The sequence below is a fragment of the Lepidochelys kempii genome, chromosome 1, assembly GCF_965140265.1.
Source record: "Lepidochelys kempii isolate rLepKem1 chromosome 1, rLepKem1.hap2, whole genome shotgun sequence".
Lineage (NCBI taxonomy): Eukaryota > Metazoa > Chordata > Testudines > Cheloniidae > Lepidochelys > Lepidochelys kempii.
The window spans coordinates 261,743,803-261,759,884 of NC_133256.1; the positions used below are offsets into that span (position 1 = coordinate 261,743,803).

Genomic DNA, 16,082 nt, shown 5'->3' on the forward strand with positions numbered 1-16,082 from the left:
TCAGCAGCATTGCCCGAGCCTTGCCTTATTTGGTCCTATTTGTTACTAGTTTTTGCTAAACATTTCTGCCTTATCCATCTGTTTCCCAGGCCGAGGCTGGCCTTGGCTGGCGAGCCCTGTGCAAACCTGTCTGTTTGTGCGCTAGCCTCCTCAGTGTTATGCAGGATCACAGAGGGTTCAAGAAGCAAAGGGGCCTTGGTTTATCCGGGCCTAGAGCAGGAAGGCTTCCTGGACACTCCTGGTCTTCCACCCTCCCGAGTTACCTAGAATAGTGCCCAGTGTCCCCAACACACCTGTAAAATAGGAGCCGTTCTCTCCCCTCCCCCAGCCCGTAAGTCCCTTGCTGAGCGTCAGGGCTGAGGAATACACAGGCACCTAGGTAGAGAGACGCAAGTGTGAGCAAGGGCTGGTGGGTGGCGCAGCCCTGGGGCTGTTGCGGCGCTGAGGGGCTTGTGTTGGGTGGGTTTTGTGGGGCACGAGCGGAGCGAGCCAGGCCGGGCCTCCCCCGCCCCCGTGTTTGGCGGGAAATGCTGGCCCGAGGCGGGCCCGGGAGCGTCCAGGTGCCGCTGCCGCCCGCCCCCTCTACGGCGGTGCCGTGTCCCCCGGGACAAGCCCCCCGCCAAGGCACAGCCCGGGCGGGAGGGCGGCTCCCGGGCAGCGAGTCTGTCCTGTGTAGCCGCAGCCTCTCCCCCAGCACAGGGCTCAGCGGACGGGGCGTGAGCCGGCCCCGGGAGGAGGCGGGGGCAGCGGCGGGACCTGCCCTGAGCTGTTCCGAACTTCCCCAAGTCCCGCCGCCGGGAGACGCGGGGAGCAGCATGGCCCGACTCCGCCACGCAGCCTGCTGCTGCTGCTGGGGGCTCATCCTCCTGTGGGCGGCGGCCCGAGCAGGTGAGAGCGGCCCCCCTGGCGATAGACAGACACCGCCGCTGCCCCGGGGGACGGACAGATTGACCCCCCTCCGGCAGGGGATGGAGGGAGACAGTACACAGCCCCTTCAGCGGGATGGAGAGAGAGACAGACACGGGGGCCGTCTGGGGGCCAGGCAGATACTGCAGCCCCCACCACCTGTCGGAGTCTGTGCCAGGCACCCAGGGTGGCTTCCCAGCGCAGTGACAGACAGACAGACAGACCCCCGCAGGGCTCCCCCTCCACACCCTGAGCGCAGCGCGGCGCGGCCTCGCCGGGCAAAGGGCTGATCAGTTCCATGGCTCTGCCTGCCTGAGCTCGTCCCTCTGGGTCTTCTCAGCGAGTCCCGTTGTATCAGAAAGGCAGCTGGAGCTGGTTTTGTCTGCCACTGGCGCCCATAGCTACAAACCCTTCTTGCTGCTTGTGGAGTTACTCTTCTTAATCTTCTTATTTTCTATAATAAACCCCTCAACGTGGAAGCAGGTGCAAATTCCGTGATTGTGTTGTGCATCTCCAGGTCCATTCCCTAGTGAGCCGATAACTGTGCCCCTTGCTGCCCAGAAGGATCAGTGTAGCTGAACTGGCATGAAGTCGAGGGTCTAGCCATGATAGGGATGTTTGAGGCAGCCAGGACACATTATAAAGGGATTTAAAACAAACGTCCCCTCGGTCAAGTCCTTCAGTTCTGATAGGAATTAATGATAGCCGACTGGTAGGCAAGAATAGATGCAGCACTACTTCCAGAGCAGATCATGCCCTGCAGTCCAGAGGGTAGTCAGTACAAAAAAGTTTATTTAGGTGCCCATATTTCCTTGTGTATAGCTAACATACCCAGTGGAGAATAGTGGCTGTAGGCACGAAATATTATAGTAAAGAATATGATACATTACAGTGGTCCCCAACCTTTCTGTGGGAATAGCATATTCCTATTCCCAGAAGAATGTGATGGGTGCCAGACACTCCGGCGCTGAAATGCCACCGAGAAATGGCAATGCTTCTCGGCGGCATTTCGGCAGCGTGGTGTCCTGCGGGTGCACACAACTACCCCGGCGGGTGCCATTGCACCCGTGAGCACCGCAGTGGGGACCCCGGGATACAATGTTACAATTTGTAACTTTAATGTTCTGATTTGTGGGTGTATAATAAATATTGTCCTTTTAGCCCCAGAAGTGCTACATAAATTAAAGATCTGGTGTTTTGTGTCTGTATATTAACTTGTTGCTTTTACTGTGGTCAATGAGAAAATATCAGGTTATTTTAAAAAAGTTTCTTGTCTATATTACAAAGACGAGAAGCGATTCTGCACAGAGCTGCTTTTCATTTTATATCTGCATAAGATATTTGTAGCCAAAGTTGTAAGGTTAAAATTAGGTTAATTTAATAACTAAAACTGATGTGAGCTGTAGCTCACAAAAGCTTATGCTCAGATAAATTAGTTAGTCTCTAAGGTGCCACATGTACTCCTTTTCTTTTTGTAAAACTGCTGTAGCACTTTCAAACTCCTTCATGGATTGCTTTGATTTTTCTGCATCCTGTTTATTCTGTCTATTGTCCCACACCCTGGTGACTTCAAAGCCAAGGGTTGGATTTAATTGAGATGTACATTTTTGGTAGCCCTGCAATTTTCTGTAGAACTGGAGCTTCTATTTTAAAAATTAATTTCCCACCTATTTCATTTGAGAAACCTTGCAGATATGAATGAATGCCATGGGTCTAATTGTATGCAGCTAGAAAAAAATAGCCCCTGAGAAGTGTGAACAGTCCTATTAACCTCAGTGGAAATACGAAACGTCGTGATGAGAACAGAAAAGATTATTCAGTAACTGGAAGGAAGGAGGAAAGAGAAACTAAAAGGAAAAGTCTGGTCACTCAGTAACAGACTTAAAGGTGGCAATTTTGCAACAAAGAAGCTTCAAGAACAGAGAAACTGCCGAACTAGAATTAATTTGCAAACTCGATACCATTAACTTGGGCTTGAATAGAGATTGGGAGTGGCTGGGTCATTACACAAATTGAATCTATTTCCCCATGTTAAGTATTCTCACACTTTCTTGTCAGCTGTCTGAAATGGGCCATCTTGATTATCACTACAAAGGTTTTTTTTCTCCTGCTGATAATAGCTCATCTTAATTAGCCTCTTAGAGTTGGTATGGCAACTTCCACCTTTTCATGTTCTCTGTATGTATATATATCTTCTTACTATATGTTCCATTCTATGCATCTGAAGTTGGCTGTTGCCCATGAAAGCTTATGCTCAAATAAATTTGTTAGTCTTTAAGGTGGCACAAGTACTCCTGTTCTTTTTGAGGAGAGGAGCAGGAAGTTAAGGCAATAGCCCATGGTATAGAAAATACTATCCAGAGTTCAAATTTGCAAGAAGTAGTCTGACATCTCCCCCAGCACAGGAACAACAGAAATATATCAGAGTAGGAGGCAGGAACTAAATTAGTTTCTTTCTTACCACAGGTTTCAGAGTAACAGCCATGTTAGTCTGTATTCACAAAAAGAAAAGGAGTACTTGTGGCACCGTAGAGACTAGCCAATTTATTTGAGCATAAGCTTTCGTGAGCTACAGCTCACTTCATCGGATGCATACTGTGGAAAATACAGAAGATGTTTTTATACACACAGACCATGAAAAAATGGGTGTTTATCACTACAAAAGGTTTTCTCTCCCCCCACCCTACTCTCCTGCTGCTAATAGCTTATCTAAAGTGATCACTCTCCTTACAATGTGTATGATAATCAAGGTGGGCCATTTCCAGCACAAATCCATGGTTTAACAAGAAAGTCTGAGGAAGGGGGGGATAAACAAGAGGAAATAGGTTATTTTATAATGACTCAACCATTCCCAGTCTCTATTCAAGCCTAAGTTAATTGTATCCAATTTGCAAATTAATTCCAATTCAGCAGTCTCTCGTTGGAGTCTGTTTTTGAAGTTTTTTTGTTGAAGGATAGTCACTTTGAGATCAGAAATCGAGTGACCAGAGAGATTGAAGTGTTCTCTACCAGCAACCACATACCACACAACAGAACCACTACCCCAGGAACCTATCCTTGCAACAAAGCCCGTTGCCAACTGTGCCCACATATCTATTCAGGGGACACCATCACAGGGCCTAATAACATCAGCCACACTATCAAAAGCTCATTCACCTGCACATCCACCAATGTGATATATGCCATCATGTGCCAGCAATGCCCCTCTGCCATGTACATTGGGCAAACTGGACAGTCTCTACGTAAAAGAATAAATGGACACAAATCAGACGTCAAGAATTATAACATTCAAAAACCAGTCAAAGAACACTTCAATCTCTCTGGTCACTCGATTTCTGATCTCAAAGTGACTATCCTTCAACAAAAAAACTTCAAAAACAGACTCCAACGAGAGACTGCTGAATTGGAATTAATTTGCAAATTGGATACAATTAACTTAGGCTTGAATAGAGACTGGGAATGGTTGAGTCATCATAAAAAGTAACCTATTTCCCCTTGTTTGTTCCTCCCCCCTCCTCCCCCCCCCCACTGTTCCTCAGACGTTCTTGTTAAACCCTGGATTTGTGCTGGAAATGGCCCACCTTGATTATCATACACATTGTAAGGAGAGTGATCACTTTAGATAAGCTATTAGCAGCAGGAGAGTAGGGTGGGGGGAGAGAAAACCTTTTGTAGTGATAAACACCCATTTTTTCATGGTTTGTGTGTATAAAAACATCTTCTGTATTTTCCACAGTATGCATCCGATGAAGTGAGCTGTAGCTCACGAAAGCTTATGCTCAAATAAATTGGTTAGTCTCTAAGTACTCCTTTTCTTTTTTCTTACCACAGAACAGTGAAAAAAAATCAAGAAACTTTTGCTGTAAAATGGATGAGAGTCCAATTTTGTGGGAGGGGTGGTCATAGGAAGAGATGTAAAGCTGTCCTACCTTATCTCAAAGACCTATTTTTCAAAGAACATGAATCATTTGTGTGATTCAGAAGGTAAGGAAACTCAAAAAGAAACTTGAGCTATGGAGAAAGTGTTATAGCCAGTATCTAACTGCCTCAACAGCTTTGTACTTAGGCATTCCCCTGTCCCCCAAGAGCCTGATTCACTTGGCTAATGAACCCCTATGCCCTCCCCTCCAAATTTGAGTGAGTGGACTTGAGACCTGGTGCGTGGGGTTGTAGTACCACTTAGGTTTGGCCTGGTTAAAAAAGTGGTGAGGCTCCGGAGCTTATGCTTGTATGTATGTTTGTGAAAATCATGCATGGAAGTTTCAAAATGCAATACATAATTCACATAGGGTTTGAATGTTCCCCCCTCACACCTTCCCACCATTTGCACATATCAAGTAACTAGTTTTATATAATGGTAAGTGTGGTGAGATGAAATATCTTGCTTTGACTTGATAGTATGGGGGGAATAAACATGAGTTTGGACCAGTAATTAAGTCTCCCTACTGGAAGAAGGAAAACCCAAGTAGTGTATATCCAAATAAAACAGAAGGTATTGTCCTTAGATTTGTTTCTTAATTTGGAAAGGTTTAGGTTTCTTCTCTAATATATGTGCAGTATAAGGAAATCTATGAACAAGTACTAGAGATTTAACATTTGATACGTATTTCAGTCTTAAATGTACTTTGAAAGAGTGTAAACTTCCTATTTTGGGGGCGGGGGTTTCTGAAATCTTATTAAGCAGATAGTACAAGCAGTATCAAAATAAAAATAAAACTGGAAAAACACCATAAGTTCCTCACTGTAGTTGAACTGAAATGTTGCACTAAAACTTGACATCTAACTATTGAGCAATGTGTTTGTGGGCTGAAAATGAAAGAGGTACAAATTTGTACAAGTTCTGCATTTGTGGTTGCCAAGTTCTGCAGAAATCACTTTCACGGAGATGGTAGGTATGGTGTTGTACAATTAATCCTCTGCATTACCCCACCTAATTTATACTGTCCATCAAACTTAATTGTGCATACTTTTTGTAATTAAAATATGTTATTTAGTACATTCAAAGCACTTGATGAATACACCCAAACACCACTGAGGACTAAGCCTGCAAACTTGGGCAAAAAATACTGGTGCTATCACTCCTCCAAAGTTGCAACTCCTGCAGTTTTAAGGAATAAGTCATAAAATATCAGGGTTGGAAGGGACCTCATCTAGTCCAACCCCCTGGTCAAAGCAGGGCCAAGCCCCAAATCCCTAAATGGCCCCCTCAAGGATTGAACTCACAACCCTGGGTTTAGAAGGCCAATGCTCAAACTGCTGAGCTATCCCTCCTCAGTTGTTTAAGATGTCTAATTTTAAGATAAGGTCCATTATTTAATAAGCTTTTTAAAATATGTAAATCTAACCTAGGACTGGCCGAGCAGCAAAGGAAAAAATAGTAATTAAGCAACACTTGAAAAATTTTACTGGTGTTATGAGATGTGCCAAATGGTATTTGAATAGCTGTGGAGCTGGTTGAATGCTGGGGGGGAACAGTCTTTAACTTATTTGATAAATATTAATTACATTTGTCAAATAACATATACTGAATACTGTTGAACCTGCTTTCTTTGCTTTTCTCTCTACTTTCTCTTATTTCTTATAGTAGATTGTGATTTTTTTTCTGGACATCATCAGCAGTGTCTGTCTCCTCTTTTCCTCCATTCTCCCTCAATCTGTTCTCTCCTTATTTCTCTTCATTGTGTGCTCCACTGTCTACCATGCTTTGTATATCTCTTCTTTTTTCTACACCACCAAATAAAAGAGCACCTAATTTTTAGCATATCCCATTAATCTCTCCCTCTCTCCCATACCTACCCACACATGCAGACACAGGGCTTGGGAATTTTACCAGCACCTGACAACAGGACCACCATCTACCAGACACAGACTGATAAAAGATGGGAAGTGGCTTCCACTGTCTAGGATATCATTAGTTGAAAGCAAACACCACTTAGCTTTTGGGAAAGGGGAGGGTGCTAGGATTAATACTAGAGTGCTGTCTCTAGATCTTTCCTTGAGGAAGTCAATCTTTCCTATCAGCCCCCAGCCAGTATGTATTTGCTAAATTTGAATTCCCCCCGTAACCCTCAATGACTACTGGAAGGGAGGAGGAGTATTCTTGTTTCATTTGCTTTCCCACCCCTATGGTGTCTTGGCTGCTGTAGGGTGTGGTAGTAGGTATCTCCACAAACTACCCTGTCGGCAGGGTTGGTTTTTTTTTTTGACTCATCCTCAGTGAATAGCTCCAATGTTCACCTCTGGTTGCTACTCAGACCTTCCCAAGCAGCAACAGAACAGAAACTGACCCAATTATTATCAGTGGTACTGCTGTTATTCAGAATCCCTGTGGACTGCAGTGGAAACTGATAAGACAGTGACCAGCTTTCACTCTGCTGCAGTTTAGCAAATCTATGAGCAGCTGCGGCACTGAAACTGTTTGCATCACTTACACTTGGTTCCTCTTTATCTTTGCAAATACCAGGGGTAGAAATTTTAATTTTTTATTTATTTTTAAGACACTTTAGACTCTGCAGAAGTTGATATTATTCACCTGGGAAAGATTCCAGACAAGTTTTCTCAAGTCCTGTGTATGCTATTGATTTTCATAGAAGGTTTATTAATGTGACAAAAGTTCAGAAGAACTATAATCACAAGGTCCATCATCATATGTCAGTTCTGTGTGTTTGTTTACAGAGTGAAATGCTAGTAGAATAGAAAAACTGAAATGGTCTGTGTGTTGAAAAAGTTTGGATTATATTGTGATGTAAATTTATGTAAGTGCATTCAGACCTTGCTAGTTTGCGGTTTCATGTGTTTAGAAGTGTTACAGGGCAGCGCTAAGGCTGAATAGGTTGACTGCAAGCCAGGTGGAGTGAGTTAAGAAGGACTGGATGGATCCCTTAAATGTACTTTTTCAGACTCTAGTAGCAGTGTTTGAGTTTTTAAAAAAGTATAAAATGTTTTTGGAAGTTAGCTGGACTCTACTGAAACAACTTAACTTCGTTTTGAATGGATATTTTTGTTGGGGATTTCCTTCATTTAAAAAAAAAATCAAAGAAAGAAAACAAACAGCAAAAGTTTAAATTGGGTTAGCTTGTAAGGCCTGTGAGAGGAGAGTACTTTTCTGGCAGTTCTTGTGAGCACATCAAAGCTTGTCTCCCCTTCTGCAGATTGTAGTAAGTCATAGAAGGGGAGGAGTGAGTTGGGGATGGAGGAAGAGAATTATACCCGCTTGAGATGTGAGAATAGTGGATGACAGAGGGGGAGAGTCTTCTATTCACACCGAAAACTTTATGCACTTAACAGATTTTTATATTTAGAAAATGTTAGTGTCTAGTTTTTAAATGTGGATAAAAACCTCCAGCTTTCCCCATTCCATATTTACTTTTGATGTCCCTTTTTTGTGCTCCCAGATTCTACACACATGCCCACACATACATGCATGCCTTCTCCCTTTAATAATAAGACTGAACAGTTAATTAGCTCTTTTCATCCATAGTTTAAAGCAGTTCTTCACAAAGCCTCTTGCCTCCCTCATTGCCCCTTGCCCTCATTTTTAGACCAGGGAGTACAGCTCTCCATGGCTCCCACAATCCTACCCTTTAATGCTTCCCATGGTCTCCTGCCCTCAACCTATCCAAGCATCCCCTAGTTTAGGCTCAGGAAACCATGCTGTCAGCAGCAGGTCAGATTATATTTATAAACATTTAAAAATAAATTGAAAGCCTACTATAATAGCCTCATAAAGACAGCTCTGTACCAGTGTGGCCCAGAATGGAGGCATGGATTACAAGAAGGGAGGGCGTAAAGTAAAATAATGCATCTTGCAATTTTGAAGCACCTCTGCACAGACTGTTTCTCCACCTTAGTTTAACTGGTTGAGAGTCAGGATCAGGTTTTACTTCAATGTGTTTTTTTTGTTTTTTTTTTTTTAAAGGCAAAACAGCAAACAGTTGGCTCACTTCAAGGAAGAGAACACCTTGCAACATGCAAATCCTTATATTACTAAATTAATCCTTCTGTGTAAGAACAATAATTAACTTCTCTACTTGTTCTTAGTTGCTTCCCATTTATTCACTAGGTTAAGGAGGAATAGAGTACTTGCTGTCCTCTCCACCCAGTTTTCCAATTCCTCCTCTTTGTATCCCTGTTCTTATACGCTCCTCGTTAATGCCTGTCCTCCCTACTGAAGCACAGAGCACAGACCCCTTCACATAAGCTCTTTATATTATAAATCTTTACAAGTTCTCCACTAACTCTTCCTCTCTATCCCTGGAAAAACAAACAAACAAACAAACTCAAACACTGAAAGAGTCTACTCTTCAGCAAGGCCAACAAAATAAATATATACATTTGGAGTTTGTAGGCCAACTCATTTTGGAGATATGATGAGTCAAAACAGTCTTGAGAAATTTCTCATCCCTGGGTAAAAATGGTTCTGGGTTGTGACATTCAGGGTATTAGCTTCTTTGAGTAAGATGAGCTTTGCGGAGCAGGCTGGAAGTCAGACTTATAATTGGAAGCTAGCTTCTACCTTAGTAGATGGAGATGCTAGTGCTGCTCTGTAGTGGACCTGTTGCACCATCTGTTTTCAGGGGAATCTGGATTGTACCACTGTTTATTAACTCTTGTTCTCTCCCCCTTCCTTACCCTTCACTCCTACATGGTCAGTTTTTGTGAACTCAGCTTGCAGCAGGATGGATAAAAATCAACGATTTTTTAAAAAAAAAATTAAAAATCGGTTTTTATTTAAATAGGATTTTTTTGATAAAATGCTTTTTGAGGAAAAAACCTATCTAAAGATAAAGATATATTATAGCTCAAAGATATCTCATCATGGAATAGAGATTATAAATTCTAATTCTATAGTATGAGACAATATATTCATGTAACGTTTAAGAAAAGTTTTGTAAATGAGTTCCAATAGTTCATGGATTAGGCACCCAATTTTATGAGGTTCCAGGGGCTTCTGTATAGATTTAGGTTAATCTTTCTATCTGCTCAATGGGACTCAGTGTTCAGTCTAGAAGATACCATCAGAGATGCTTAGTTTTGCAGTTCTCAAACTGGATTTGTGTCTCCAGAGATAACATGCTTGTTAACAGCTAAAATGTTTTTAAATAAATAATATGTAGAGATGAGAAATAACAGACCTCAACCCTGTCCCTCTGCAAATTTGTGTACACAGAGTCAATCCCTTACCTCTCTCTAAAAGTGCAAAGTTTCAAAAAGTTCAATGAATAGAAGATTATTGGGGGCGGAATAGATCTGGACAAGGAGAATAAGTCTGGAGATAAATGTGAGAACGGAGGGACAGGCAGCAGAAACAAAAGTGAAACTGAGCAGCATATTCCAGAAGTCTTGAGGTCTTTCTGAGTGTAGCCTTCACTGATTTGAGATCTATCATACCATTCTCTCACTAGAAGGGAAAACCTATAATGGCAGCAGGCCGTAAAAGAGACCCAGTTTGGGAATATTTTAATGAAGTTCCTCTACCTGTGGGTAAGACAGGCATGCGTGCAAAATGCAAACAGTGCAACAACGAAATGCAAGGCCCAGTTGCCCGAATGAAACAACATCATGAGAAGTTTTCCTTCTCAGGAGGACGCTGCGTTGAAGATGATGAAAGAAACATGTCTGAACATGCAGGATCTTCAGGTTGGTAAACTTTTTTATTTCATACTTCTTTCTTAAGGACTGCCTGTCTTCCTTCTGGACTATTCTTGAATTCTCACGTTTGAGCAAAAAATATAGTTGTTACTCTATGGTACTATCATTTTAGATGCAGTTGTGATAAAAAATAAATAGTTGAAATAGATCTTCCTTTTACAATTTCACCTTTAAAGTAGTACTGAGTCTCAGTGAATGCAATGAGTAATACTAAATGAGCAGTATGGTAATAATAATTAAATAACTGCACTGACTTATTTTGTTTAGGAGAACCCATCCTCAACATACAGGATTCTGAAGACTGTCCACCTTCAAGATCACCATCATTTTCTGTAGTTTCAGAGTTATCTGCCAGTGATAGTGTTTCAGTCACATCATGTATGTCACATAGCCACAGTATATCACCTGCAGCAAAAAGAAAAGAAAATCTCCATCATCCAGAAACAACCACAGATAAGTTTGTGATAAGAACGAGCAGATTACAGAAAGAGGTAATTGATGAAAAAATTGCCTGGTTTGTTTAAGGAACCAACTCTCCTTTCTGTATGATTGACAACCCACACTTTATTAACATGGTTCAGTCATTAAGACCAGGATACAGTCCACCCAACAGAGCAGATGTCGCAGGCAAATTGCTGGATAAAGTGTATGAAAAAGGAAGTGAGCAGTGTACAAAAGGTCTAGAGGGTGAAATTGTTAACCTGAGTCTTGATGGGTGGGGAGCAATGTCCACAATAATCCTGTTATATGTGCTTGTGTGACAACAGAAGAAGGGAATGTCTTCCTTACAGAAACACTTGATACATCAGGAAATGCACACACAACAGAATACTTACAAGAAGTAGCAGTAAAAGCTATAAACTGTGGGAAAAAATTCAAATGTCTAGTATGCAGCTTGGTCACAGACAATGCTGCAAATGTATCCAAGATGAGAAGAAATTATTTAGAAGAGAGTGAGGAAAGTCCCAAGCTAATAACGTACGGTTGCAGTGCTCATTTGGTGAACCTCCTAGCCAAAGACTTCAGTGTTCCAGAAATAAAGGCTAATGTTGTTGAAATTGCAAAATATTTCCATAACAACCACTTTTCAGCAGCTGCTCTGAAAAAAGTGGGAGGAACCAAGCTAACTCTCCCACAAGATGTGTGATGGAACTCAGTAGTGGACTTTTTTGAGCACTATATCAAGAACTGGCCTAATCTGATGATAGTTTGCGAACAAAAACATGAAAAAATAGATGGCACTGTCACAGCCAAAGTTCTTAACATTGGGCTTAAGAGAAATGTGGAACACATGCTGAATACTCTGAAGCCTATTTCTGTAGCCTTGAACAAAATTCAGGGAAATAGCTGTTTTATTGAAGACGCTGGTGAAATTTGGAAGGAACTGAGTGAGATCTTAAAAAGAGAAATATGCAATGATGAAGTTAAATTACAAGCATTAAAAAAATGAATGGGACAAGCACTATTTCCAGCTCATTTTCTTACAAATATTCTCAGTACTTGGTACCAGGGTCAAACCTTAACTGCTGAAGAAGAGGAGTTGGCTATGACATGGACATCCAGCAATCATCCCTACAGAATGCCAACTATAATAAACTTCCGAGCTCAGGGTGAACCACTCAGTAAATATGCTTGCTGATGATGTTTTAAAGAAAGTCACACCAGGGAACTGGTGGAAGTCACTGAAGCACTTGGATTCAGAGACTGTTGAAGTGATAATCTCACTTTTAACAGCAGTAGCTTCTTCTGCTGGTGTAGAAAGAATATTTTCTTCCTTTGGACTAATTCATTCCAAATTGAGAAATCGTTTGGGACCTGAAAAAGCAGGAAAGCTTGTTTTTCTTTTCCAGATTATGAACAAACAGGAAAATGAAGGTGAAGATGACTGGGTTAGCTGCAGAAGCCAATATTTTAAGTTTCTCATGTTGACCTGGCTGACAGAATCCATTTAATTTTTTATTTTTTAAAAAATATATTTCATTTTATTATTTTAGTTAAAAACAAGTTTAACAAAAACAAACCTGATTTTAAAAAACTTGAATGTTTAACTACATTAAAAAATCATATGCTTGTTTTGTTAAAATATTATATGTTTGCTGTTGAAGAAGACCATCTAGAATACATAACGTTGTTGTTTTAGTTAAATAAAATAATTTAAATGTCTGTCTGGTGATGTTCTCCTCCTAATACAGCATGGCAAGAAAATCCGCCAAATATTAATGATTAACCTGTTGAATTGGAGATAGTTCACCTCCCATTGATTTCATAAATATCTGCTTCAATTACCTTTGGTAAATGAAATAACCAATCATTCATTTTCTGATATAGCTGTAAAACTAATCTGAAAAGTTTTCAAAATAAATCACTTTAAAAATGTACCTTCTAAAAATGAAACCTACATCTACCTCTGAGTTGTGAAGAATATGTATTAAGGTTATAACAACCAACAAGAAAGCACTTTGATGTCGAAATCCATGATTAAATTGAGTCTTCCCGACTAGTGATTTAAATAATGATTTAAATCAATTTGATTTAAATCAAATCCACCCTGGCTTGCAGGGATTGTTTGTAACTCTTTTCAGCACTACCTGCTTACCAGCCTGATGAAACCAGCTCTTATTTGTTCAGCTTTCGGTCGTTCAGCCCAAGTGAGTCTCACATGACAATGGGATTTCAGTTTCTCCTAAACCTAGAGCAGTACAGATACATTATGCATTACTAGATGATAACTAAGGAGGTTTAACCTTTCTTCTCTGCCATATGTGCTTGAAGAAATGTCAAGTCTTTCATGTCTCAAAGCACCCTCTATTTAGCTTCCATCCACACTAGTCAAGCAACACCTTTTAAAACATCTGCTCCAACTGCCATTTGGGAGGGAGTACTGGAGTGGTTCCCTTCCCAAATATACATGTTTGCGTTACACCCAAAGTACCTGATATCCTCAGAACTCCTATAACACTGAGTCTGGAAAAAGAGAAATGTAGTTCACTGGTAAATAATAACCAGAGCTGGACTTTAAATTTTGATTCAAGAGAGCTGTACCTCTTATGTAGCTGAGTATTATGAACACTGACATGATTAGAAACAGTTACTGCTCTGCCTCTGAACACTAGACTAGCCAATAAAGTGTTTCTGACTGTAAAGTTACAACCTTTTAAAGTAATAAACACTGAAGTAAAAAGAATGAAAACTGCCTTAAAGCAACTGAGTTATCACCGTGTCAGAAGTGCTTGAGCAAGAGCTTAGCAACTCAGAAAATAGTTTTTTTTAATTGAAAAACTTCATAGCTTATGATGGAAAAAAATTACTTCTTAACAGGGTATTTTAGGGCACTGAGCAAAATGGGTGCATTTTATTTGAAATCAAGCTAGGTATCCAATCATGAATGCCATTACATACTGCCTTTGCAAAGCATTAGATATTGTGCTGATACTCATCTCTTAGCTGTTTATATGGTGCCAGTCGTCATAGTATGAAAGCTAAATATGGTGAGATTTTCACGGTTGTCCATGCTGCATTCAGCTCTCTGCTTGGCAGGTTTCCTTAGTGTGTTTCTTTTATTTTTCTCTCCTCTGTTTTTCGTTGTCTTCAGTTCTTGCAGGAAACCTTTTGCACAAAGGTGAGTCATGTATTTTGTTCTGAAAATTCAGCCTTGGGCTTAGTCTTATCTCTTCTAGAATAAAGTTCCATCGTCAGTAGCCTTTAACCAAATATGCCTTGTCTCTAGCTCTTGCAAGTTTTGTCCTTGGCACCATTAGCTGTATTGTCCTAGAGGAATGTAGGCAGTGTTGCCCACTCTCACATATTTATCATAAGAAACACAAATTTGGCCCTTGCTGGAGCCAGTCTTCCCATGACGTGAGAGGCTCATCCTTCAAGTGATTTTTTTCAGGCTGTCTGGAGAAAATCCCGTCTGATAGGTTGCCTTCCCCCATGTCCTCACCTCCTGGGGAGTTTGTTTGTTTGTATAGTCACTCAATCACAGCTGCGATAAGAGACTTGCAGAACACTTCTTCTCTCCTCAAGAGCCAAGAAGGTTTTGGAGGAGGGAAAGAGAGCAGCCAATACTATTTTCTCAAGAGAAGAAGGGGAGGAGAGAACAAAAATTACCCAGCAGCTCAGGGTGTCCCTGTCCCACCCTTCTTTCGAAAAATGGGTCAGTCTTCTCTCTGCTCCTCTATCCTCCCCTTTCCTCTTCTATAATGCTGCCATACCAGGCCTGGGATGGAGGAGGAGGAGAAGGCCCTCTTGGAGCTGCCCTCTCCCAAGGCCTGTGAGAGGGGTGTTTGTGAAGATCTTCTGAAGCTGCCTAGGCCTGGTGTGTTGTGAAGATCCAGTGGAGCTGCCCCTCCTCCCAGGTGTGTGCGTTTGCGCGCCTCTCTCTCTCTCCCGCTGGAGCTTTTCCTCCGACTAGGTCTAGATGGGGATGAATAACCTACACTGGAGGAGCAGAGGTGTGCTGGGAGTAAGGGGCACATACAGGGTTGCAAGGCAAGAGGTGCGCAGAATTGTTGTGTGGCTGGGTGTGTGGAGTTGATATGTAACTGGGATAAGTGTGAGTGCTGGGGATTTGTCACAAAATAAGTTGTTTTGGGGTTGGGAGTGCAACGTTGATGTGTTGGCCAAAATTGTATTTCTCACTGTAAATTGGCAATGTGAATTGACACACGTATTGGAGGCGGACAGGGGAAGTTAAAGTCAGAAGACAGCTCAGTAATCGTTAAAATTAAAAAAAAAACAACCACCACCTTACAATTTGAGACAACCTCATAATTTTGGGGGTTCTGACTCCTGATTTTTTAACTTTTGGTGTTTGCGGTACTATGCAGCTGTCTTGATGGGTTGTGAATGGAGTCCTGATGTTACCAGGTCCCATGTCACTGAGGGCTGAAAGATGAAGGTTGGGATTTTCAAAAGTATTCAGCATTGGTCTTTTGCCATTGACTTCCTACCAGAGCAGAGTTAGGCTAACTGAGCACTTTTTCAAAATGCCAGCTGAAGACTAGGATTTTGAATTGGTAGAATAAGTGAATAGGGACAGGTCATAGAACAGCAGAGTGATATGCTCTTGGCATCTTTTCCTGTATTCTGTACAGTTGAGTTTCTGTGCTGCCTTCACCTTCAGCCTCTGATCCGGCGATTTAAAATTGGCCAGTCTGTAGGTGACTAATACATGGATTGCTGGGGGCACATCTTCATCAGTGGGAAAGGGCACTGATTATATAAGTTTTGTGGGAAGCTGGATGTAACCATCATCATCCTTTCAGTCTTGTGCCTTGAAGAAATTGTACTGAGAAACATCCATGTATTTGTATACAAGACAAAAGTGAACATGGTGTTGAAATTTGAGGAAACCATCAGTCTAACTTAAGTGCATTGCTGTTTTAGCAAGATTGCTGTTTTATTTAATGTGATTTTCAAAATGCTAAAGGAAATAAGCTTGTGTTTTTATCAGGATTCTATAGAAAAGCAAGATAAAATCTCAAGTTCTAGGGAGCCAGTGTCATAATAGCTTGGGGTTGCCT

At 41.5% G+C, this 16,082-nt stretch overlaps 1 protein-coding gene across 2 annotated transcripts in view; it reads left to right on the plus strand.

Moving 5' to 3' along the window:
• Positions 1–614: 614 nt before the first annotated feature.
• Positions 615–16,082, plus strand: part of PLBD1 (phospholipase B domain containing 1) — a 52,561-nt gene continuing 37,093 nt past the window's right edge. Inside the window, exons 1-2 of one of the 2 annotated variants that reach the window (XM_073327306.1) lie at positions 814–888; positions 4,738–4,890. In XM_073327306.1, coding sequence (XP_073183407.1) covers positions 4,866–4,890 — 25 coding nt within the window. In that variant the 5' untranslated portion in view covers positions 814–888; positions 4,738–4,865. Of the gene's footprint in view, positions 889–4,737; positions 4,891–16,082 lie in introns of both variants that reach the window. The other variant, XM_073327305.1, reaches the window with a different exon arrangement.